Source organism: Trachypithecus francoisi, unplaced genomic scaffold (assembly GCF_009764315.1).
Source record: "Trachypithecus francoisi isolate TF-2019V2 unplaced genomic scaffold, Tfra_2.0 Lachesis_group11, whole genome shotgun sequence".
NCBI lineage: Eukaryota > Metazoa > Chordata > Mammalia > Primates > Cercopithecidae > Trachypithecus > Trachypithecus francoisi.
Window position 1 is genome coordinate 131789456 of NW_022681456.1, and position 24456 is coordinate 131813911.

Below are 24456 nucleotides of genomic sequence, written 5' to 3' on the forward strand. Positions count from 1 at the left end.
TACAAGAAAGCACAAAACTTTTTTTGCCTTTTGGTCTTCTTTGTAAAAGTCTTCAGATACTTGTGGGTTAAAAATTGAATGTAATTTTAAGTGATAGATGCCTGGAATACATTTACAATTTTTATTTTTCCTTCCTAATCATCCATTAATGATTCCACCGTCAGTGGAGAGTCATGAGGATGCTGAGAAAGTGTGACTGGCTTCCTGTTACCTTCTGACGTTTTGAAACTTAAATATGTCTTTTCATTGATACTGTGGGATTTTCTCTGTTTACTTGAAAGTCATGGAGGATTGGTAGGACTTGACCACAGGTTTAGACCAAGGCTGAGAAGAACAGAAGGGAGAAATTAATGGCAAAACAAAAAAATACACAAATCTGCAGTTTTGGAATTAACGAAACAAGATTGATCTATTTAAAGAAATGTTGATGTTCTAATACAAAGCATTATTTTCACTTAGAGAAAATTATTTACAACGTGCGCTCTATTGTAATATTTTGTATTATGACATGATTTAAAATGTCTTTCTACCCTTCTTATCTCCTCTAAACTGCAACTGAAGTTGCAATTCTTCATCATTAGTATTTTAACCTTGGCAAAGGTTATAGAAAGAAAAACGGAAAAATGGTAGGCCTTTGGTATTCTTAAAAGCTAAGTCATGAGAACTATGCAGATCCCCAAGTTTAGAAGTGCAAATACAGCACTAGTAGTTAGCTTTCTAGCTGGGGGAGAAGACAGGAGATTTTCCTTCCACAGATGTTTATTTTGCTTCCTGATATGTACTGCAGCAAAGCCATGTGGTGTGTAGATGCGGGACTTCCTCACTAAGCTGCTGCACACCAGCTTTGCCTGCATGATTCAAATTTGTGCCTCAGTAAAATTATAAACTATTGCATGTCATACTCTGAATAATTGAAAAGGCAAACATTAAACCTGTGATTGCCCACAGTGGACTTTAATAATAAAAAACATAGCAGCCAGGTGTACTCCAGTGCAGTGTAGTCAGGAGGCTGAAGTGGGAAGATTGCTTGAACGTAGGAATTTGAGTCCTACCTGGTCAACAGTGAGACCCCATCTCTCTCTCTCTCTCTCTCTCTCCCCCTCCTTTTTTTTTTTTTTTTTAAAAGAAAGGACAAAGGCTGACCTGTAAGATTAGCATGATTTTACCTGTGCTTTACTTCTGTTCTTCTCTACTTTTGTCTTTAGTAGGTGTCCAAAAAATGTCTTTTTGTGCTTCTTAATTTTTGGATTCTGGATGCAATTCAGTGCATGTAAAGAAACTACTTGCTTGTCAGCATTTCAATTCTGTAGTACATTTGTGTGAATATTAGCACTTACAGTAGGAGAATGAAAAGAAAAACTGAGAAAGCCTCTCTTTCAAAGGATGGGATAATCCACTTTTTAAGGGAGAAAGTGACAGTTTGGAGTGGGATTTGAAAAGTTTAAATGGTGGAAAAATTGAGCTGTTGAAGTCCCACATATAACCAGATTTGATAAAGTTTCACATGTGGATTAGCTTCATGTGTGTGTAGAAGGTGCTTTTACAGCAGGTCCTTAAATACTCCTTTTGAAATTCCTTTTTTTTTTTTTTAAATCATACCATTACTTCTTTGGATATGAATGCCCCAAGTGGTATCTCATACTGTAGTGTGAGGAAGAATGGATGTTAATGTATTGTTTTGAATTTTGGTCTTCTCTTGTCCTGGATCATATCCAGTCACCACTATGCAACAAATGATGTGCGCTGGGCAAGGATATGATGGGTTATTCAAGCTGTATCTTGCTTGTTTTTTCTTTTGCAGTGCTCCAAGTAGTCTAAACAGGAATGTCTTGTAAACCTCAAGACTCCCTATTGCTTATTCCCTTACATATTTATTTACAATTTATCAGGGTAATTGGTGGTGCCTTATGAAAAGCATAACTTGATTTCTTGATCTTTGAGCATGTTTTGTGTTTCTTCTGTTTTCTGAAAGAATATTAGATATAGTTGATTGCATTACATCTAAAAGATTTAAAAATTATGTGTATGCTCAGGTTCCCCACACCCACACCCACCCCTACCCCCTGTCATTTACATTGGTGGCAACTTTAAATGGTAACTAAGTAAAAGTACATTTTGGTAATGAGTATTGATAATCCTGAGGAAAACTAGTGAGTATATGGGAGCCACCTTTAACCTGTGCCAAAGCAGTTTCTAATTTCATTTGGTCTCTAACTGCGAAATAAAGAACTGAGCTGAAATAATTTGATCAGTGGTGTGATTAGCCTATTATCATTGCTAAGAATAGTGTTTTTGGAGTGTGAAGTGATTGCTGAAGATTTCACCTGCCTTCTGTTTCCAGCAAGAATCCAGTGATGACCAACACATTTCCTCACCTTTGGTTCTTGAGAAGTTTATCCCTTTGCAACAAACCATTAATAGGGAAAACAAGGAAATGCTTTCCTTTTCTCTTTGGCTTCTTACCCAATTCAGACCCCAAGTTACTTCAGAGAAGCAAATGGCACCTTTTCCCCATTGCCAAGGATCCCAGCTTATGCAGATATGAAGGACAGATCATTTCTGAAAATGTTGAGACTCTGCTTGCTGTGAACTTGGCCTCAAAACAGTTTCATGAAATGTGTAACTCTGTATGTGTATGTTAGGAGGAGGGTTGGTGGAAAGAGCAGGGGTGGGGAGGGAAATCTGATTACCTCTTGGGAAATAATTTTCTTGCCAACAAAAATATACACTTGAAGTTTCTTAAGGTGGCAAGTCCATTAAAAAAAAAATTGTGTTGGACCCTCCCAGTTTAGATCAAGTATTTGTTGGGGGTCTTGACATTGTGGTTGATACCAATAAATGAAAGATCCAGAATATTTTCATTTAAAGTCAACCATTAATTGGAACATAGTGAAACATTTACACATTATAAAAGTAGGGAACAGTACAAAATAATGCAATCAAATATTATATTATGTAAATAAACTAGAGTGATTTTGGAATTTCACTCTCTTCACTCCTTCTCACTTTTGTTCTTTGAAGTGTATTTCTACCTTGGTAGGAAGAAAGACTTGATTTAATCTTTCCTTAAAGATCCATGAAATTTCTTTATTAGGCAGAACTTTTCCCTAGCCTTATCTCTGGAGCTAGGTTGTGTATCTTGTCCGTGGGGGGGAAAAGGCACCACAAGAAGAAGCTTTAGAAATGGCTCGGTGGTCCTACCTTGTGTTAAGGAGCCCTTTGGAAGTTGTCAGGGACATAGGATGAAATCAGAATTTTCTTTAGTTTCAAAAAAGGTTTTCAGAAGCCCAGATGAGAACCTAGAATTACATGATGTAAAGAACACTGGGTTTAGGAAGAAAATAATCTGGGTTTTAGCTCTGTGTTTGGCCCCTTGTGTTCGCTGCTTATCTGTTGTGGACCTTGGTTTCCTACCATACGCAAGTTAGTCACAAAGAAACAAGTTACAGCCCCTCCCCTTGACATAGATGATTTCTAAGGATGTTTCTTCCTAAAAAGGTTATAGAATTTAAAGACGACAACAGAGGCTGTGTAGTCCAAATCCCCATTTAATCAGAGAAAAATGGATTCGGCACTCCTGAGGACAGAACATACAGTGTCTGTCCTGACTGTCTCTTGGAAAAATCTAAGTACTGGTCACTAACATGTATTGGAGCTTGCCTATAGTCTTCCCTCTGCTGGGGTCTGAATTTTGCAGCATTTTCAAGCACTTTCCCTTTTGCCATGGGGCTAGCATATCTGCATCTGTCGATTCCATTCAGTGCTGAACTCCGTGGAGGTAAGGTGAGAGTGTTGACACATTTTGACAAACCTAGCCTAACCGTTCAGTCATGTATGGGCCCCTTCCCTCTGCAAATGATGCTGCTCTGTTGAGACCAGTAGACCACCTGGGTACTGGCAGCTTGAGTCTTTCTGACCTAGCCCTACCATCTCTCATTGGGGCTAAACTTCATTGAGACACAAAACAGCAAATCATTCATGATCTCTTTGGAACCTTGAATAACAATTCAAACTCATCTCACCTTGGTCACTTCCCAGGACTTGTTTTGTCATAGAAGCATCTCATTCCAGAGTTAGTTGAAACATTGAGAGACTGGTTTGATTCCCTTTGCTTCTCATTCCCATAATGCATTGCCATCTGAAATAAGCCCATCCAGCTATCAGGCCTCAAATTGGTACCTGTTTTCCTCAATTCGTTTTACCGTTGCTGCCGTCCTTGCCAGTTCTTTGCGTTACAGAGATTTTCATTCTCTATTCCTTTGTAATATGCTTTTCTGCTTTTTCATTAACTGGAAATGGACTCTCCCTCAGCCATACGTACCTTAGGACTATTTCAAGTGGAGAGAGTTCATTTTCTCACTTTACTGCTAGTAAGTGTATGGATTACAGAGTCTGCTGCCCCTGTATTCTTGATTGCGGTTGCTACACCATTGTTCTTCTATTCTGAGGCTTCTGCTGTTCAGCTGCACCATCTGTCCTTCTCACTGTCATCTCTGGTCACTCCTCTTCGTTTATGGAAGGGACTTTGATGATTGATGGGCATCTCTTTCCCCAGTGCTGCCATCATTCTGGGCAGTTTCATTAGTCATGGATGACCTTAATTTCTGGACCTCCATCCCCACTAGTCATTTTCACTCCATTTAGCAAACCAATTTTAAGTCAACACTTTGGACTCATCAGAAATTTATTTTCTGAAATGTAGAATCTAATTTATTCTGTGACTTGAATGTCCTTTAATTTCTTCCTCTCAATATACAGTATACTTACTCTTTGACCTCAAGAAGCCTCCAGTTCCTTAACCAACCTTCCCCCCGCCCCCCCTCCCCGTTTGTCAGTTTACTCTGGCTTTACCGCTTCCCCATTTAGCATAGACTCTGTGGCCTGTCACTCTGGCTCTGCAGAAACTTATCCCTGGATCAGTTTGGCTCTCTGACTTACTTGCTTTCATGGGCTGCTGCCTACTACTGAGTATATACCATTGGTTGGTAGCACCACAGATTGACTCAAGTAGGCAGGCGCTTGAAGCAGTTTAGCAGCCCTGGCGGTCCAGCAGCCTCTTCCATTCTTAAAGACTATTTCGGATTTTTCACCTCTTGTCAAATAGCCTGTCACCTCTGCTGCCTCTGCAGAGGCCTCCCCTCCTAACCTGTAAATTGAAGCTAACAGGAGAGCTGCTAAGCTTCTTCCTCAGTTATCTGTATCATCATCCTCATCTGTCCCAGGAGAGGGGTCTGTCCTGTGGTCAACGCCATGAAAGTACAGGTGAATGAGCTGATCAGTGAGTCCTATCCCATTGTAACTCCTTAGAGACCTTGTTCTGTCAGTCAGCCCTCTATCTTCCGCGTCTTTCATTAGCATGTAATTTCAAGCTCTGTATTGAACAGGAGAGCTCAACTCCTATATATTTTCCCTTGAACCTCTTTTCCTGTTCTCTTTTTCTTCTTGTTGAAATGCTACCTCTTCAGAGGCCCCATGTTTTCTCTTGCAATGGCCTGTTCTATTCCATTAGGGGACTTGGCCGTATATGGCACATCTGTGTAAAAGTTCCATGACAGCCTAGGTTTTGTTTCCTTTATCTCTCCATACGCAGCAACTAGTACAATGCTATGCATAAACATTCAGCAGATAACAAAGGAATGCTGTTTCATGCCTTCATTCCTTCCTGTACATTATTGCTCCCCTGTTGTTCTCTGTTTGGACTGCCATAACCTCATCTGCCTTTTCTCCTTACTACTTTCTCATTCTTCAAAATTCAGCTCATCCCCAAATTCCTCTGAGAAGTCCTTCGGGTTACTTCTCTCCATCTAATCGGAATTAGATGTCCTTTCTTGGAGCTCTAATAGCGTTTAGACTAGACACGGGTCCTCAGAGTAAGACTTCTGCATGGACAGCATCACCGTCGTCTGGGAATTCATTAGAAATGCAAACTATGAGGCCCTACCCTAGACCTTCTGAATCAGAAACTCTGGGAGTGGGGCCAGCAACTTGCGTTTTAACAAGCCCTGAAGGTGACTGTGATGCGTGCAAAGTTTGAGGACCACTAGAACATAGTCACTGTAGAATGTATCTCCAGGATCTGACACAACACATAGAACAGGATTATTGTGAAGATCTTCCTTATAAAGACCTGAAGTCTATCTTCCTGTAGCCTCATCAATCCTAGTTGAGCATATGAAAAACTAGTTCAGTTGCATCTCTGTTAGGCAACCTTACAGCATTTGAGGATAGCGGTCATCTCTACTACTACACCTCTCGTCCCCAACTCCTCTGGTTTAATATCTTTTTTTTTTCTCATGTGCTCTAACTTTGAATCCCTTCACTTTCCTCATTGGGCTTCTCTGGACAATTCCAGCTTACTTCATATCCATCTTAAATATATATTCAAAATACCCTTTTAGCTTTTAACCTACAGCTCTGAAAGGTGGAACTATACATGTCTATAATCATCCCAGCAAGACAGAGTTCACAATGAACATAGAATTCCACTTGTACAGTTCGAGGTGTTCCCAGGTGGGCAGATTGCTTGAGGTCAGGAGTCCAAGACCAGCCTGGCCAACATGGTGAAACCTCGTCTCTACTAAAAATACAAAATTTAGCCGGGCATGGTAGTGCCTGCCTGTAATCCTAGCTACTCGGGAGGCTGAGGCACGAGAATCAATTGAACCCAGTAGAGGCGGAGGTTGCAATGAGCCGAGGTCACACCACTGCACTCCAGCCTAGGTTTCAGAGGGACACTCTGCCTCAAAAACAAACCGAACCTGTCCCTCCCATCCTAGACCAATCTAATTGCAAGTATCTCACAGGGAGCCCAAGCATCAATTTTTTTTGTACAGCTTTATGGAGGCATAATCTACATACCATAATACATGATTTTAGCAAATTTAAAGAATTGTGCAACGCTTACCACATCATACAAACTTCAGAATGTTTCCATCACCCACAAAGAAACTTCATGTCTATTTGTTCAATCCCTGTTTCTACTCCCAGCCGTAGGTGGCCATTAATCTGAGTCTCTCTAGAGTTGCCTTTTCTAGACCTAAACATCAGGATTTTGTTTTTCTGCAGCCAGTATTGAGAACCGTAGTTCTAAATGCATTATGAGAGACAATGAGTTTTAAGGATTATGTATAATAAGTATGTTTTACATATTTTCATATTTATGACTCCCATCCATACAGTGAATGCATCTATCACCAGTAAGACAAAGATCATTAATTTGATAATGGAACTTAATAGACCATTCTATTATTTTTCCTTTTCTACATTTTAGTATCATATTCAAAATGGCCTCCCATTCTCTCCTCAGGTTATTTTAAAACATCTCCAGTCTGCTTTTTTCCCCTTTAGCTCATAAATGAATAGTGCTGGAAGGTATCTTAGGAGCACTTTGCCTGAGATAATGTCTTCAGTAATGATTGCACGTATTGATGTTGATTCCATCCTTGAAGTTATTTTCCTTTATCTTTCTCATTGGTGTTTCTTCACTAGAGGTTTTGCTGTCTGATTAACTTATCTGCCAAATAAATGGACTTTTGCTTCATAGGTACACAAACATTTCTAAAACTTCTTTTGGAAAATATATTACTTTTTTTAAAAAAATAAATAGCGCATGCACATTTTAAAAAGAAAGAAAAAATATCCCAAAATGACCAGTTAAGATTTACTTTCAGACAACTCCGTGCATATTTACATATGCTTCTATACAACTATGTACACCTTTGCATAAATGAGACCACACTCTATGTACTGCTTTGTAACTTGCTTCTTTCACTTAATACTGAGAACATTTGTACATGACCATAGATATAGATTTGTATTGTTTTTAATGGCTGTATAGTTTTGCATTATACTGAATCTTAATGATGTTTAAGAGCTATGTATATTGAGGACATTATTTCTTTGTTTTGTGTTGCAAATTTTTGACCATGTTGTTATTAGTCTTTTAACCTTATTTATAGTTTTTTTTGTTATAAAAGTTAAGTTTTATGATGTAAACTTAATCTTTTTGATTTTATAATTCCTGGTTTTCCTGATGTGCTTAGAATGACCTTCCCTACTACAAGATAATAAAAATACCTCCATGATTTTGCTTAAAACTTTTATTCTTTATATTAAATCTTTGTTACATCTTGAATTGGTTGGTGTAAAGAATGCCAAGTTTCTTTATTGCTCTGTTGACTACATTTCTTAAGTTTCTTCAATGGTTTGCTTGTCTGTGCATGTGTACATATAGTCATTCCAAAACCTCTAATATGCAAACACACTTTACAAATGTGTATATGTTCAGTATTTACTGTATTTGTTATCTACTGCTGCATAACAGTGTTACCACAGACTTAGCAGCTGAAAGCAACACACATGTATTGCCTCACAATTGCTGTGTCAGAAGTCAGGGTACAACTTTGCTGGTACCCTGCTTCAGGTAGGGTGTCCTCACAAGGCTGTCATCACAGTGGTGGTCAAGGCTGTGTCATATCTGAAGTGTGAGGAAGAGTCTACTTCTAAGCTCATGTGGTTGTTGGCCGCCTTTAGTTCCTTTTGGGTCATCGGAATAAGGGCCTTAGATTTTGGTTGGCCACTGGCCAGAGGCCAACTTCGGTCCCTTGGCCTCTGCGCTTTCCCAGCATGGCTGCTTGCTTTCTCAAAGCTAGCAAGACCAGGTTACAATCTTACGTAACGTAAACGTGTATGTGTAATCACATACATCCTGCCACCATTGCCCTATTCCATTGGCGAGAAGCAAGTCCCAGGTCCTGCCCATGCCAAGAGACAATCACAAAAGGATGTGAGCACCTGGGGAGGCCGGGATTGCGGGAGGCCAAATTTGAGTTTGTCTGCTGTCCTCACACAGAATGTGCTGCGTCATACAAAGACTGAAGTGCCTGAGAGCATAAGCGAACTTCCTTAGGCCTAAGATAGGCTGGTGCAAAAGTAATCACAGTCAATCGCAAAGACCACAGTTAGTTTTGCACCAACCTATAAAAGTCGCTGTATCCATACTTTCCTATTCAAGTTAGATCAAAAAAGGTAAGTGTAATGTCTTTCTTTTTTAATGCTCATGAGAAGAAATGCGGTAACTTTTTACACTTGGGCTAACATTTTATAAGACTGCTGCAGTTTGAAGTCTTTATAACTGCCCTTTGGCCAATATGCTGCATTCAGTAGAACAAATTTACTTCTTAGGAAAATAGAAATCTCCAAATCTTGTCAGCTGTGTTCTGGTTCCTTAACTACTGATTCTCCTCTGAACACCCTCCAAGTGGTTCATATCCCTTTTAATATCTATACAAAGCATTCTCTTAGTCTTCAAATTACAATTCTGTCTGAAGTGGTGCTATCTCGGCTCACTGCAAGCTCCGCCTCCCGGGTTCCCGCCATTCTCCTGCCTCAGCCTCCCGAGTAGCTGAGACTACAGGTGCCCACCACGCTGCCCGGCTTTTTTTTTTTTTTTGTATTTTTAGTAGAGACGGGGTTTCACCGTGGTCTCGATCTCCTGACCTTGTGATCCACCCGCCTCGGCCTCCCAAAGTGCTGGGATTACAGGCGTGAGCCACCGCGCCCAGCCAATAATCAGATTTTGAATTTTAAAATTTGTAGCATTCACAGTGGTAAGTATCTTTCTGAATTTGTTTCCTCTCCATACATTTTTCTTCTACAGCCTGTGCTTTTGGAAGGTGTCAGCAAAAATCGGTGTAATTTCCATCCAGAAATGGAAACGTGAGGATTTCCTCATCATTGAAATTTGTCTTTTCCTGTGCATCACAAGAATTTCCATTTTGTTCCTAGGGATGGATGCATTGGGGGTTTTGTAAATTGGTGGTACGTGTGGTATGAAAACATAGGAGCCAAGAGAAGAAACCGAAAGCAGAATTCAGAGTTTTAAAGTATTTCATCCCAAGTTTGTCAACTAGGAAGCAATGATTTCTTTCCAAGGTAATGGTATTGCCATCGCTGCTACTGACAGGTGACTCTTCAGACTCGTTTACAATGCGGCAAGGGTATGGATCCGTGCTGGCTCTGTGTGTTTGTTTTGCAGTTCTTGTTTGGAAAATGTTGAATATTCTAATTGCTGTAGGTTCTGTGGATTAATACATACACATCTTAAGTCATGTCTTAGAATTACATAGCCCTAAGATTCTCAGGTATCCTAACGTCAACTTTTCTATGCTTCTGTTACTACTAGGATAGTATCTACACATTTGTAAAAGATGGCCTGCACACAAAAAAAATGTATTTTGGAAATATGTATAGATTGCCTAGTTCTATCCTGGTTTTCTAATATTATGAATTAAGTTACCATTGTATGGTAAATTGTGACTGAGTAAAGATTTTTCTCATTTGTCAGATGGTTATAGCGGGAGGTATTAAAGCTCTAGGAGATGACAAGTGGACAGGACAGAGCGAGAAAGAAATGGTGTGCTGAGTTCACCTGAAAGCCTCAGTTCCCAAGCTATTTCTTTGCTAAACTGTGTTTTTCCAAAGTTGGATCTGCACCCTCTCTGGTTTGCAAAGAGGGGACAAAAGAGGGAAATTTTATACATGTAAAGTCTAAAGAAGAGAGATCTGATAACTAAGGTCAAGGTACAGGGAAGGAATAGTAGATAGTGTTAGAATATTCTGATGGGTAAATATGAGAGGTTACAGAAGTTGGAATGAAATGTGAATTTCAGAATTAGAGCCTACCTACCAGAAAATGAAGTAGACAACAACCCCCTTCTTCCCCCTTTTCATGTCACAGCAGCACTGCTTTTTTGGCTACAGAAAGCAGCTGAGGCTCAATCCCAAAGCAGCAGCAGCAGGTTCCGGTCCAAAGTGCAAACCAAGAGAAGCAGCAGGAGGGGTGGAACAGAGTCATTACCAAAGATTGAGTACAGAATAAAGTGATCTATGAAAACGAGCATGGAAGGGCATGCTACAGGCTAAAGCCAGACTCAGGAAGGCCTGCTGTGAGGGAGAGAGGAAATCTACAGCCCGGCGTGGGAGAAGAGAACCATGGGCACAGAGGAAGTGGGAAGACGGAACAGGGAGTGACCCCGGCCACATGGCTCAAGGCAAAGCCATACTCTACCATTTCTTCAAAGAACCAGCGTCGGTTCCTAGTGCAGAAGCTGGCAAGGATTCCTCTTGAATTCATGTTTGAAAAATACCCTCAGATTGAAATTACTAAACAAGATGGTCATGTTTCTGTTTACATGGAAAGCTGAGTTCAGGATCTAGATTTTGTAGATATTGAAGCTTAGACAATTCGTGGAGGGTCCTCTTTATGGAAAATGGCACAAAATTAATAATTCAAAACTAGGTACAGGGGATTGGAAGGCACCCATGCAGGGGAGGGGCCCCAAAGCTTACATTGTATTAACTGCAAGGTAAATCTGCTTGAGTGGAACAGAAGGAGCCCGGGCAGACAGACGTCCAGATCCTAAGTGTGTTGCTTTGGCAGAAGGAGCCCGGGCAGACACGTCCAGATCCTACGTGTGTCATTTCGGCAGAAGGAGCCTGGGCAGACAGACGTCCAGATCCTAAGTGTGTCGCTTTGGCAGGAGGAGCCCGGGCAGACAGACGTCCGGATCCTAAGTGTGTCGCTTTGGCAGAAGGAGCCTGGGCAGACAGACGTCCAGATCCTACGTGTGTCACTTTGGCAGGAGGAGCCCGGCAGACAGACGTCCGGATCCTAAGTGTGTCGCTTTGGCAGAAGGAGCCTGGGCAGACAGACGTCCAGATCCTACGTGTGTCACTTTGGCAGGAGGAGCCCGGGCAGACAGACGTCCGGATCCTAAGTGTGTCGCTTTGGCAGAAGGAGCCCGGGCAGACAGACGTCCAGATCCTAAGTGTGTCGCTTTGGCAGAAGGAGCCCGGGCAGACAGACGTCCAGATCCTAAGTGTGTCACTTCATAGCTTTGGAATCTTGGGCAATTTAGTTTTCCTGTCTGTGAAACTCAATTTCTTACCTATAAAACAGTGATAATGCCAGTCTTTCTGGCTTGTCAATAAAGACTAAATGAGAGATGTATGTGAAGGTGCCTAGGGTGTGCCATGACTGCTAATATGGATGACTTTATGTGGTGCTAAGTTTTGGAAGGATGATTGTTCATGAAAAGTGAGTATCAGCCAGGTGCGGTGGCTCACACCTGTAATCCCAACACTTTGGGAGGCTGAGGCGGGTGGATCACCAGGTCAGGAGTTCGAGACCAACCTGGCCAACATGGTGAAACCTCGTCTCTACTAAAAATACAAAAATTAGCCGGGTGTGGTGGCAGGCTCCTGTAATGCCCGCCACTTGGATAGCTGAGACAGGAGAATCGCTTGAACCCGGGAGGCAGACATTGCAGTGAGCCAAGATCATGCCACTGCACTCCAGACTGGGCAACAAAGAGCGAAACTTTGTCTCAAAAAAAAAAAAAAAGAAAAGTGAATATCGATTATCTGGTCATTGTTGTTTGGAAGTCTGATTCCTGGAGGTTAAGGAAATGTTTAAAGTATCTGCTGAGAGAGCTAAGCACTCCTAGGTTTTTATCTATATTCAGGAGATGGCAGATGGCACTCTACTGTCTTCAAGAAGCTTACAGACTAGAGGTGCGAGTCTGGGCTATAATCATTGGCTGTTGGAATTGGGAATATAAGAACTCTTGGAATAACTAGAGTTGCTGAAGAAAGAGCTGTGGCCAGAGCAGTTAGAAGAGGGGTGATCAGACCAGCAGTCTCTTTTTTTCCAAGCCTGAGATCAGCTGTGGAAGACTCAGAGCTGACGTGAAGCCTGGGGATGGCCCAGTCTTACTCTCTTGTCTTATGCATGAAAAACAGAGTCCTAGAAAGGCAACATGGATTGCCCGAGATTATTTAATGTGGCTGATTCAGGTCATATCCAGGACTAGAATTTTGGAGTTCTTCCTCCCAGGTTATACATTTTTTTCATCACACTGAACTTTGCTCTAACTCATTCTGCTTTTATGCCTCTTCCTTCTTTAGTTTTCCTTCTCCATTGTCCATGTAGCAGAACTCTATGGAAGGCCACCCTGGTCCAACAGTCAGGCTGCGGGACCTTCTTCAGGCTTCTTCTGCCTCTTAGTCTAACATGTAGGGAGTGCTCTCTCCGTTGCTGAATTTCTCCATTGGTGGAAACTGCAGAGCTGTGGAAACGAGCAGTACCAGCAGCCAGCAGGCAGGCCGCGGAAAGGGGCCGCGAGGGAGCTTTGGACACCAGTACTTGACAGGGATGTTTAGAACCTGGAGAGCTTCCAAAGGAGAGCAATGAAAACAGTGGGTGGGGGTGAGAAGGAAGAACTCTTAGGAAAGATAAAAGGGTTTCAGATTGTTTATCTTGGAGAAGAGAAGGCTGAGAGTGGCTTTGAAAAGGAGTATCAGATATAAGACCAGCTGTACTCCATCTTCCCTGAGGATAGACTAAGAAATTAGCTAACAGCAGCAATTAGGCCACAGAGCTTTTCCAATTTAGCTGCCTCTTAGAGACTTCCAGAGAGCTTTTGAAAAAATCTCAATGTTCAAGCTTCACCTCAGAACAATTAAATCAGAATCTTCTCTTCAGGAGTGGGCGTTAAACATCGGTAATTTCTTTAATGTTTCCCGGGGTAGCCAACATGGATTTCTGATTGAGAAAATTTTAAATTTTAATCTTATGGAATAATTGGGAGGAAAATTGCCCAATGATGTCAAACTATGCTAGGAAAAAAAAATGTATTTTTTTAAATGGAGGGAATGGGGGTAAGATATAACAAGAGTGGGAAAGGGGGGATTGGGCTTAGTGTGAAGGAGGAGAATATAGGTAAGGGGGTGAAAACCCATGGCCAAGGCCTTGAGAACAGGTACAGGTGCCTTCCTCCCACTACAGTCACCACTTTCTGTTACGTCAGTTCACTTCTCCAAGTGTGTGTGGCTATGATGGCTGAAAAAGAAAAGAAGCAAGCCCCTGACAGCTGGGAATTGGACTGACACTGTCGATTAGGCTTTGTATTGCTAGGAGCTGCTCTGGTGTTCGTTCTCACGCATCAATGTCAGGCAAGACCACTCTGTGATCATGGTGGATCCAGACACAAATAAGATCACTCTATGATGATGTCTGAACAAAGACAACAACGTAAACATTGTCCAACCCACACAAATGGTCAAACATCTTATGCTGCCTAACACAAGTGACTACTCCTTCCTTACCTATCACAGCTTTTCGCTTCACTTCATTTTTCCTGCTTTCTAGGTAAAATCCATTAAGAAACCCAATTATAAAATTACTCCTCCTTCCTCACAGCATCCAATCCAAAGCAAAGCCCTGCTTCCTGAAGCCTCCTCAAAATCACCTAATACAAATTCATCCAATAACAAGTCCTCAGTGACACCCTCTGACTGAGACACCTCACAGTTTACATTGTGTGCACTCTTCCTTGTTGCCATGAGTAACGAACCCAACTTGTTTAACTGTAGGTGTGTTCCTCATGGTCTTTGGCTCACGGGCATTGACACCACACAGTTTGAGCAGGCCCTGTCTGTTTCTTCTTGTTTGGGGAAACCAGGACACATGAGAGCTGTCCTGTTTCCCAGTCATGGGAAACCAGTTGCGTTTCCCTTCTGGGTTCCCTCTCTCTCTCTGGGCTGAGACATGAGAGATGAGATTCCAGCCACACTGCATTCCGCATCAGTCAGCCGCATGACCAGTGCATCAATAGATTTTGTTCCTCACAAATAACGTCCTGCAGTGGTGTTTTAAAATGTTTAGGATAAAAGACTGTCCAGAGATTGAAGTTGCTTTTTTTAAATGTTGCCACTCTGCCCTCATCCCTCACCACAGCTTGATGGTGTCAGGGTGTCTCCATTCCCTCAGAACCCCTGCTCACTAACTGTTCATCAAGAACTTCCCACTGAGACTAGTTACATAAGGGTTGCAAACTCTATGTACTCTGAGAGTCGGACAAGAAATCAGGGAAACAGGGATTGGAAGAAACAGGATGAAACTGGAAAAAAACGGCAACTACTTTTCTAGAGTTAAAGACAAAAGGTATGATTTAACTTAATAGGGAGGGCAGAGTAGTAGAATTGTGGAACACATTGGGATGGGAAGAGAGCCTTCTGATTAGATTTTTTAAGTATTCTTCAGGTCTGATGAGATTTTCAGTGAAAGCAACATTTTTCTTGTCATTTTCATTGTTCACCTCTTTCCTGAGAAAATTATATTTAATCCCACGGGCCAGCAATAGCCAAAATAAGCAGTACTAGAGTTGTGCTTTTTAGTGTTTCTCTTGTCTTTTTTCCTCCACCTCTAGACTTATAGAGAACATGGTAGCTATAAATAAATAATGCACTTTAGAATTCTACAAACCTGAGTTCAAATCCTGGGTCTACCGTTTACTAGTTATGTGGCCTAGCAAGTCATATCTTTAAGTCTTTGTTTTCCTATCTTTAAAATGATCTTGTCAGTAATTCTTGTGTCACAGGTTTGTTCTGAGGATAAAATGAAATGGTGCCTGTATGGCACTTAGCACCACGCCTGGCACGTTTGAAATGCACAACAAACGTTAGTAATGGTAATGGTTGGTGTTATTAGTATTCTTTGTCATAAGTCTTGTTTCTTTCAGACCTTGGGTCTGGTGTGGTGGCTCACGCCTCTAATCCCAGTGCTTTGGGAGGCTGAGACAGGATTGCTTGAGGCTGAGAGTTTAAGACCAGCCTGGGCAACATAGCAAGACCCTATCCCTATAAAAGATTAAAAAATAATTAGCTGGGCATGGTAGTAGTCCACGCTACTGGGGAGACTGAGTTGAGCGGATCCTTTGAGCCTAGGAGGTTGAGGCTGCAGTGACCTATGATTGTGCCATTGCACTCAGCTTGGGCAACAGAATGAGACCCTTATCTCAAAAACAAAAACAAACAAAAAAGAAAACAAATTGGAGCTTATAGAATGTAGGTGAATTATCCCATCTGGGATCAAACAGAAAACTCTTCACAGTTTTCAGTGACACCTCTGGTTTCTGCATGTAACATTCCAGAGCTTTTCACAGCAGGGTCAAGTACTTGGGCTGTAATAGAGTGTAAATGAAAATCTTAAAAAAAAAGAAAAGAAAAGAAAAACGAAAAAACTTTATTTTAGACTTACAGAAAAATTGCAAAAATAGTACAGAGAGCTTCCATCTTTCACTCAGCTTCCCCTAATGTTAGCATCTTTCACAGCCATAGTACAATTGTTGGAACGAGGGAATTAACATTGATAGGGTACTAGTAAATTAAAGACCTTATGCAACTTTCACCAGTTTTTACATTCATGTCCTTTTCTATTCCAGGATCCTATCGAGGATCCCATTCAGGACCCCACATTGCATTTAGTTGTTATTTTCCCTTAGTCTCCTGCAGCCTAAAACACTTCCTCAGTCTTTCTTTTCTTGTCTGTCTTGTCTTTCGTGACACTTTTAACACTTTTGAAGAGTAGTGATCAGTAATTTTGTCAAATGCCCCTCACTTTGGGTTTGTCTTACGATTCTTGTGATTGAACCACATTTTTGGCAAGAGTATCACAAAAATGTTGTGTCCCTCTTCGTACATCATATCCATGCTTCATGATATAGATAGATATTGATGTCTTATTACTGGTGGTGCTGACCTTGGTAATTTGGTTAAGGTGGTTTCTGCCTGGCTTCTCTACTTCAAAATTACGATTTTTCCCTTTGTAGTTAATACATATCTTGGGGGAGACACTTTGGAATTGTAAAAATTCTGTTCCTCCTTGAACTTTCACCCACCAATTTTAGCGTTCATTGGTAGATCTTGTCTGCAACAATTATTATAGTGGTGTTTGTCTAGTGGTGATTTCCTATTTTTCTCTTTCCTTCTACATTTATTAAGATTTTCTTTGAGATGGGGTCTTGCTGTGTTGCCTCAAACTCCTGAGCTTAAGTAATCCTCCCACCTCAGCCTCCCTGAGTAGCTGAGCTTACAGGTGCATGCCACCATGCTCGGCATCCTTCTATATTTATTTATTGGAATTCAACTGCAAGAAAGAATGGTCCTTTCATTCCCACTTATTAACGTATTGGTTATTTGTATCAGCATGAACTTATTAGTGAATTTTGTTCTTTGGGCTACAATCCCATACTATCATTACTCATTTTGTTGTTTGAATGATTTCAGTTATAGCAAGCCATAATTTGTTTAGTCTGTTCTACTTTTCTTTCAGTGTGTTTTCTTTTCTTTCAGTGTGATATTTAAAAAGGGATCCAAAAGGTCAACAGGTTCCTGACTCCTGCAGTTAAACAGAACTACATCTCTTAATTTAAAGCTCTCCAGAGGAGAACCCACCACTTCCTTTGCCACCTTGATGTTGCTGAGAAATGTTTATTCCACTCCTAGTAGAGTCAAACAATTTTTGGAAGAGCATGTCATGGCCTACTGTCATTTAAACATACCTGGGATGAACTTGGTACAAACCAGGACCTCCTAGGCCTGCTTTTTGCGTGGTTCACTTTGTTTTGTACAGTCCTGTTGTGGGAAGCGCAGCCTTCAGTATCCTCACTAACAATCTCTAGTGAGTCTTAAAACTTATGCAGTCTCTTGAGTAAGAACTCTTGAATACTAATTCTGGTGTTACTTGTTTTCAGGTTTCTTGACTATGCACCCAGCAGACCAAAGGATGATGGCAACGTGAGGTAGATGCAAGGCTAGTCACACCTGTTTTGTGTGGAACCCCAGACAGGAAGTTGTGAGGGACTGTCACCAACATTTATCTACCAGTGGTTCTCAAGCTTTTTGTTGTTGTTGTTTAACTTTTGTCAACCTAAGCAGGACAAAAAACCTACCATAGCCATTCCCACTTTATGGGGGAAAAAGAAATTGGGGATAACAAACATTTGGAGAGGAATAAAATAGGAGTCAACATGTGGTAACATGGCAGCAGTTATGTAAAAACAAAAGAGTTGGTAAGTAAAGCCAACATTCCTTAATACAAGAGCAGCAACTTACAACCAACTCAGGATAAGCCTGATGATGTCCTTGTCACTGACAGTCTTTCCTGGAAACTGGAAATTGCAACCGTTTGCATATATGAGGGCATAGAAGGGGCTGTGCAACATTGCCAAGGGCCGAATGGTATCTGAGAAAACACCAGTTATCTGGTAATTTTAGATTACAAACGCCGAAGTTTATAATGCGTAGTAGGCCGTTAGTAAGTACCACTCAAGGATAAGTAAAAATGGAAGTCAATAGCACTGCTTTGAAGATGGTCTTTTTTTACATGAGTTTGTAGGCTGTCTCAGGACCCTTTTGGTTTACTGCTTTACATGGCTCAATCTAATAGATGAAAGCTTGGAAGGGGAGAGGAACAGGGGCAGCTGAAACATAAGAAGAATGATTTCCAAGAAGCTTCTGGGAAGCTCTCCAGGTATTGCCACGCGGTGTTTCCCTGCCCCTGCCCCATGCCCTTAAGTTAGATGAGGGATGAAGGAAATGGAAACTACCTTAGACTCTTCGATTCATCTTTCTTTCCACTCCTCTCTGTCATCTCAAGATGTCTCTGTCACCTCACTCACTCATTGCCCCATCCTCTACCTAACTCATTCTCCCAGTCTGGCCAGAGCCCAGCTTAGCTCAGGGGTTTCTCAGTCCTGTCTCCTTCAAGAAGACTTCCCTGCTCACTGTGAATAATCCCGTAAGGATGAATAACAGCTGCCATTTACAGTGAGTCACCATCTCCTGAAATCTCAAGCTGGGCAGTCACATATGTGGGACTCAGACCCCACACTCTCCGGTGTCAAAGTCTAAGCAGGTTCCCCTGCATGCACTGTGCTTCGGCACGTGGCTGAGGTGGGACTCTGCCCTGTCCTAGACTCCAGGCTGAATGAGCTGCGCTCACAGCCGCCTCTGGGGGCTGTTCCTGCAGAAAAACGAAGCTCCCTGGATGACCTGTGCCTCGTGCTCACGGCCAGCTCCTTCACTTATGACAGCTTTAGGGCTTGGCTTTATTTTAAACTTTGACACTTCCTTTTCTCTATTGATTTAAAAAATACTTTAAAATTATAGCATACTATTTAAAAATCCAAACAATATTGATAAAGTGGGGAAAAAATCTCCCTTACTGCCATCTCCTGATTTCATTTCCGCTCTACAAAAGTAACTACTATTAACCATTTAGTGACATTTTTTTCAGACTTCTTCTATGTGTATAAATGTCTGTGTATGTTTGGGAAGTTTTTCTGACATCTCAGAGTTCTGTATCTATGTATCTTTGTTCTAAATCATCGTCCATTCCACATTGCAAGCTGCAAAACGGTAAGATAAATGTATTTTTAAATTAATCTACACAGCACCTGACCAAAGGAACACCTATTCTTGATGGATTTATAGGAGCACTTGTGTTAGAGACAGGGGTGGGAGGCAGGATCCCTCCACAGAGACCCTGAGATCACCGGGTGGGAAGTGCACATGAGCTCTGGGGAAGAGACCATGCTTCATAAGCTCACCAGCAGCTGGCCCGACCTGCCAGGGTGCACACTCCCCAGACTGCGGAATCACTCATGTGCGGGTTGTCCGGTGGCCGAGGGAGGGGAGGGGTGAAAAGTGGAGGGGGAGGCACAAGGGTGGAATGTGGGCTGGGCCAAGTTTAGAATTACGAGTGCCACAGAGGCGCTCTGGGACCACACTTTAAATAGCCGGCACCTTCCCCTTCCCCCTTAGATAATTCTCCCCGACTGGACGTCTGGCAGCAACTTCACTAAGGTTCGAAATGTTTTCTCCTTTTTTTTTTTTTTTTTTTCTGTTTCTGGGTCTCAGTCTGCAGGTTGGTGGGATCCATGGGACTTATAACCAAAGGACTTTTTTCTCACCCTCTCCTAGAAAATATGCTTCTGACATTTATGTGTGCGATGCCAAGATTATATGCTATTTTCTTGACTTTCTGAAACTTGGTGGCTGTTGACTTAAGTGACAATGTGATTTGGAAAGAGAGAGCCCTAGATTGAGAGGAAAGACAATTGGATTTAGCTCCAAGAAAAATCGGATTTAACTCTGAGAAAAGAGAGCAATGATCAACTCTTTGACAGGACTGAAAGAAAACAAAAATTTCAGTACCTGTTATTCTATTAAGTGCATATATATATGTATATTTCCTCATTTAATTCTTATAGCTAAGTATATCCTATCAATCATCCCCACTTTTACAGATGAACAAACGAAGACTCAGAGTCATTCATTAACTTCTCTGAAGTCAGACATTGGTATGAGAAAAAACTAATGTTTAAACCTGGTCTCATCTGGCTCTACAGCTCATGGCCTTTCAGACACAACACGCTACCTCTGGGAAGCAGCTCTAATGGGGCTAAGGGAACCAGGAAAGCGCTACTGTTTCTCCTAGAGTCTGAGAGGGCGGAGAAGGGAAGGCTTTCCATCACCGGGAGGGATCCATCAGCTGGTAAAGGGAGGGGATGCCTCCAGCAAAGTCAGTACCTTGACAACCTTCCCAAAAGGACTGGGGAGCCCTCTTGGGACCAGTTACTTGAGTTTCTCCTTTGTAGAAAGGAGCTCATTCTCTCATTTATCAAATAAACATAGATACCTGCTGTTCCCTGACTTTCTTTTTTGTTTTCTTTCTTTCTTTTTTTGAGACGGAGTCTCGCTTTGTTGCCCAGGCTGGAGTGCAGTGGCGTGATCCCAGCTCCCTGCACCTGGTTTCATCCGCCTCCTGGTTTCAAGCGACTCTCCTGCTTTTAGTAGAGATGGGGTTTCACCATGTTGGCCAGGCTGGTCTCAAACTCGTGACCTCAGGTGATCCACCCACCTCAGCCTCCCAAGTGCTGGGATTACAGGCGTGAGCCATCGCGCCCAGCCTGTTCCCTGACTCTGACTTTCTGGCTCAGAGCCAAAGGAGAGTCTGTGGCCAGAAGAGGTTACTGCTGAGAAAGTTCTGTTAACATGAACTTTGCTTGAGGGTTAGAAAAAAGCCCATCTGCCTACTTCTTCAGAAAAGAGGCCACTCTGCAAAATCAAGGCAGAGTCATTAGAAGATGCTTTTAGTAGATATGCCAGTGAACCTGGGTAGCCATTGTAATCAAAGGGCTGGAACTGAAAGAGCAGGGGCAGAGTGGATTTAAGTCCTGGCTGTGCAATTTACTAGCTACATGGCAGCAGCAGTCACATTATTGAACCTCTCTGAGCTGCAACTTCCTTATTTATAAAGTGGAGGTAATAATGCTTACATCTCAGGGTTGCTGTGAGAATTAAATGAAATGAATGCATGTGAAGTGCCTAGTCTATAGTAGTTGCTGACTAAATGGGAGCCACACCCAGTCATCCTCAATCCCAATAGTCTGGAATGGGCCACTTCTGACAGTGAATGGTTAAAACTGTGGCTTTTTAGTTTATGTCATCTTCTCTACTGTCACAGACTCCATTTGTCGTCACCAGAAGAGAAAAAGAGCACATAGCTCATGTCTCCCTTCTGCTGATTTCAGAGAGACATAGAAGGAGTACTTAGACCACCTCATCTTATTCACAATTCCTGGTCCCACTCAACTCTCCCAGTCCTTTGACAGGATTTTTTTTTTTAAGCTGGCTTTTATTTTTATATTACAAAAGTAAAACATATTTTTTTATGTAAATGTAGAAAATATAGATAAGGAAATGTTCCTATAACCCAGCTGCTGAAAGAAAAACATTTGGTGGCTATCCTAATCTGTCAATGCCTATAAATACTTTCTAAGATATTTGTCAAGCATGATCATATTGTACGTACTGGGTTTTACTATATATTGTGAGCATCCTTTTGTGCCGATACACTTGTTTCTGTAACACAGGTTTTAATGATTATATATAGTAGTCCATTATATGAATGTGCCATAATTTATGAACATATCTACCATTTTTGACAATTTATGTACTTTCTGATTTTTTGCTGTTATAAACAATAAATATCCTCCTGCTACACCTTTCACTCACAATCACAATTATTTCCTCAGGGTAAATTCCTGCAAGGGAAATTGGTGGCTTTGAGGACATGTAAAATCCCATCCTTCCCACGTGTCCCAGCGTAGAGAGTAAAGAGACGGAAGCACGTGCTGATCCGGGTGAGGCTGACTGTAGGGCGGCAGGGAGAATTTAGACAGCACAGCGGCCGGTGAACTCCTCCATGTCTACAAGCCTCAACCCAAGAGGGCCTTATAGTGGAAGCAGACGCTGTCCATCAGCACCAACACTTTCCTCCTGGAACAGGAAAGGGATATATACGTTCAGTAGCTGTCACCCAGCTTCTACCACTGAGAAGTGCTAAGGAGGACATGGTCTACAGGGAAGGGCATAGCAGTCACCTCTTCCAGGGCATTCATCCCCTTATGGATTTGTCGGTAAAAGGAGGAGGAGGGGTTTCCTTCTGGGGTTCCCAACAGTAACAGGGCCTCCCACTTGTTTTCCAGGTGGGATGGATAGCAGGGCCTCAGGCACAGCCAGTAATGGAGAGACAAAGCCAGTGTATCCAGTCATGGAAAAGAAGGAGGAAGATGGCACCCTGGAGCGGGGGCACTGGAACAACAAGATGGAGTTTGTGCTGTCAGTGGCCGGGGAGATCATTGGGCTGGGCAACGTCTGGAGGTTTCCCTATCTCTGCTACAAAAATGGGGGAGGTGAGAGCTCTTGTGCCACCCCACCCGCTCCTGGAAGGAGGACACTTCCATCTCCTGCGCTCTCGGCCCCTCTGGGGAGTCCCATAGATGCATAGAATTCTGGAGTTGGAAGGACACTTAGTGGTCATTCAGGACTCTCTGTAAGAAACTAAGACCTAGAAAGATGCGGGACTATCCCGTGACCGTCCCAGGGCTCTTTCTATTGTCATGTGGCATCGTAGAAATGTGAGCACAAGCTGGAACCAGGTGGAGGAGAGTTTGGATTCTGGCCCCACTGCTTACCCTCTGTGTGATCTTGGACAAGTTACTTAAGCTCTCAGAGCATCAGTTACCGCTCCTGCAAATCGAGATAATAATGCCTGCCTTTCAAGGTCGTCGTAAGGATTAGAGATAATGTGTGTAAAGAACTTAAAAAATAGTAGCTTTGTTGATGATAATATCAATACCAAACTGCTCTGTGGTCTTGAGATTCCCCAACCTTGGCCTGGTGTCTTTTTCCTACTCTGCTGGCAGGGGGAGGTTCCCTAAGCCATCCCTTACCCAACCCCTTCTAGTACAGGCTCTCTTTTTAAAATGTCCCGGTACAAATGTGCGTGTGTTGTAGGGAGAGCATTACCTCCGGCTCTTTACTATGTCATCACTGGCTTCTCATTCACCTCTCTTCCAGCCGCCTGGGGTAATTCTTCTATCCTCGCAGCAGTGACAAATTTTGCAACCACTAACCCACATTCAGCGAATTTTGTATTTCTGTGGGAAGCCCCAGAGGGATTTCCCAAGTACTGGCGCGTTCTGGGTGACCAGTGGGCTAGGAATGGCTCCTTGCTTATGGGTGAAGCTGACAGGCCTGGGGTTCCCAGGTCTGATTTGGTAGTGAGACTGCAGCCAGGCCTGGAGGAACGTGGGATACAGAGGTAGCCATCAGGGAAAATCATGAGAGGAGGGGCAAGTTCATGGGCTACAGGATTTGAGGTTCTTTAAAGCAATACCTACCCTTTTGCAGGTGAGTAAGAGCTGCCAAACGCATCCAGCTTGAGTCTCACAAGGATTTTAGAGAAAGCAAGCCTTCAATACAGAGTGGAGGTGTGGGAACTGGAGGAGAACACGAGAGAGGCCCTGGGCCCATGGAGTCTGGTTCCCAGGTCTGTGGCAACTGGGGATTGTCCCTGGGTTGGAGGTTAACTTGTGTTTCCGGAGGGATGAAAATGGGCTGGTGTGTCCCTTCTTCCTAGGAATTTCTGGCCAGTGGCCTGAAATCATAGGAATTTGCTCAGTTTGCGCTGTGAGGGAAGAGGGAAGGTCTACCCACTTTTTACCTGGTGCTGAGTGCTCCACGTGCTTGTTTAGGAATTTAGGCCTGAATACCCTCCCTCTGGAGAATCAGGGAGACGGAGCTGGCCGAGGGCGAAAGCTGGAGGCTTGGGGACTAAGCTGGCATTGGGACTGTGGGTCTGGAACCTGGTAACCAGCTTAGCTCCTCACATGGCAGAGAGATTAGGAGGTGAGCAGCTTTCCGCAAGCTTCTCTGGAATTGGGTAAAGGTTGGCCTGGGAATTAGCAGGAATGGCACGAAGAGGTAGGAGAGATTGCCTTCCAGGTCTAATGCAAACCACTGGGCTGACAGGGGAAAGTGGAGGGGAGCAGTGACAGGAACGCGGGGGATGAGGGACTCTCCCTGGTCCTTTGTCTGGCAATGTTTGGGTCCCAGGGCTCTGTGGTGAGTCTGTGTGGGCCTGGGAATATGTTGACTGTGTCTTGTGTGGGAACAGAGGCCTGAGGGGAAAAGAGCCCCCACAGCCCTTGGTTGTTCACGTGGGTCCTGTGTGGGGAAGTGGAGGCAGCAGGGTGGCGGCTGTGG

The 24456-nt window shown here is 42.8% G+C and overlaps 1 protein-coding gene across 5 annotated transcripts in view; it reads left to right on the forward strand.

Moving 5' to 3' along the window:
• Window positions 1-15820: 15820 nt before the first annotated feature.
• SLC6A13 (solute carrier family 6 member 13) overlaps window positions 15821-24456 on the forward strand; it is a 46611-nt gene continuing 37975 nt past the window's right edge. The window contains exons 1-2 of one of the 5 annotated variants that reach the window (XM_033223336.1): window positions 15821-19707; window positions 22395-22601. In XM_033223336.1, the coding sequence (XP_033079227.1) occupies window positions 22400-22601 (202 nt within the window). In that variant the 5' untranslated portion in view covers window positions 15821-19707; window positions 22395-22399. Of the gene's footprint in view, window positions 19708-19737; window positions 20205-22394; window positions 22602-24456 lie in introns of those variants that run through there. The other 4 variants (XM_033223337.1, XM_033223334.1, XM_033223335.1 and 1 more) reach the window with 4 other exon arrangements.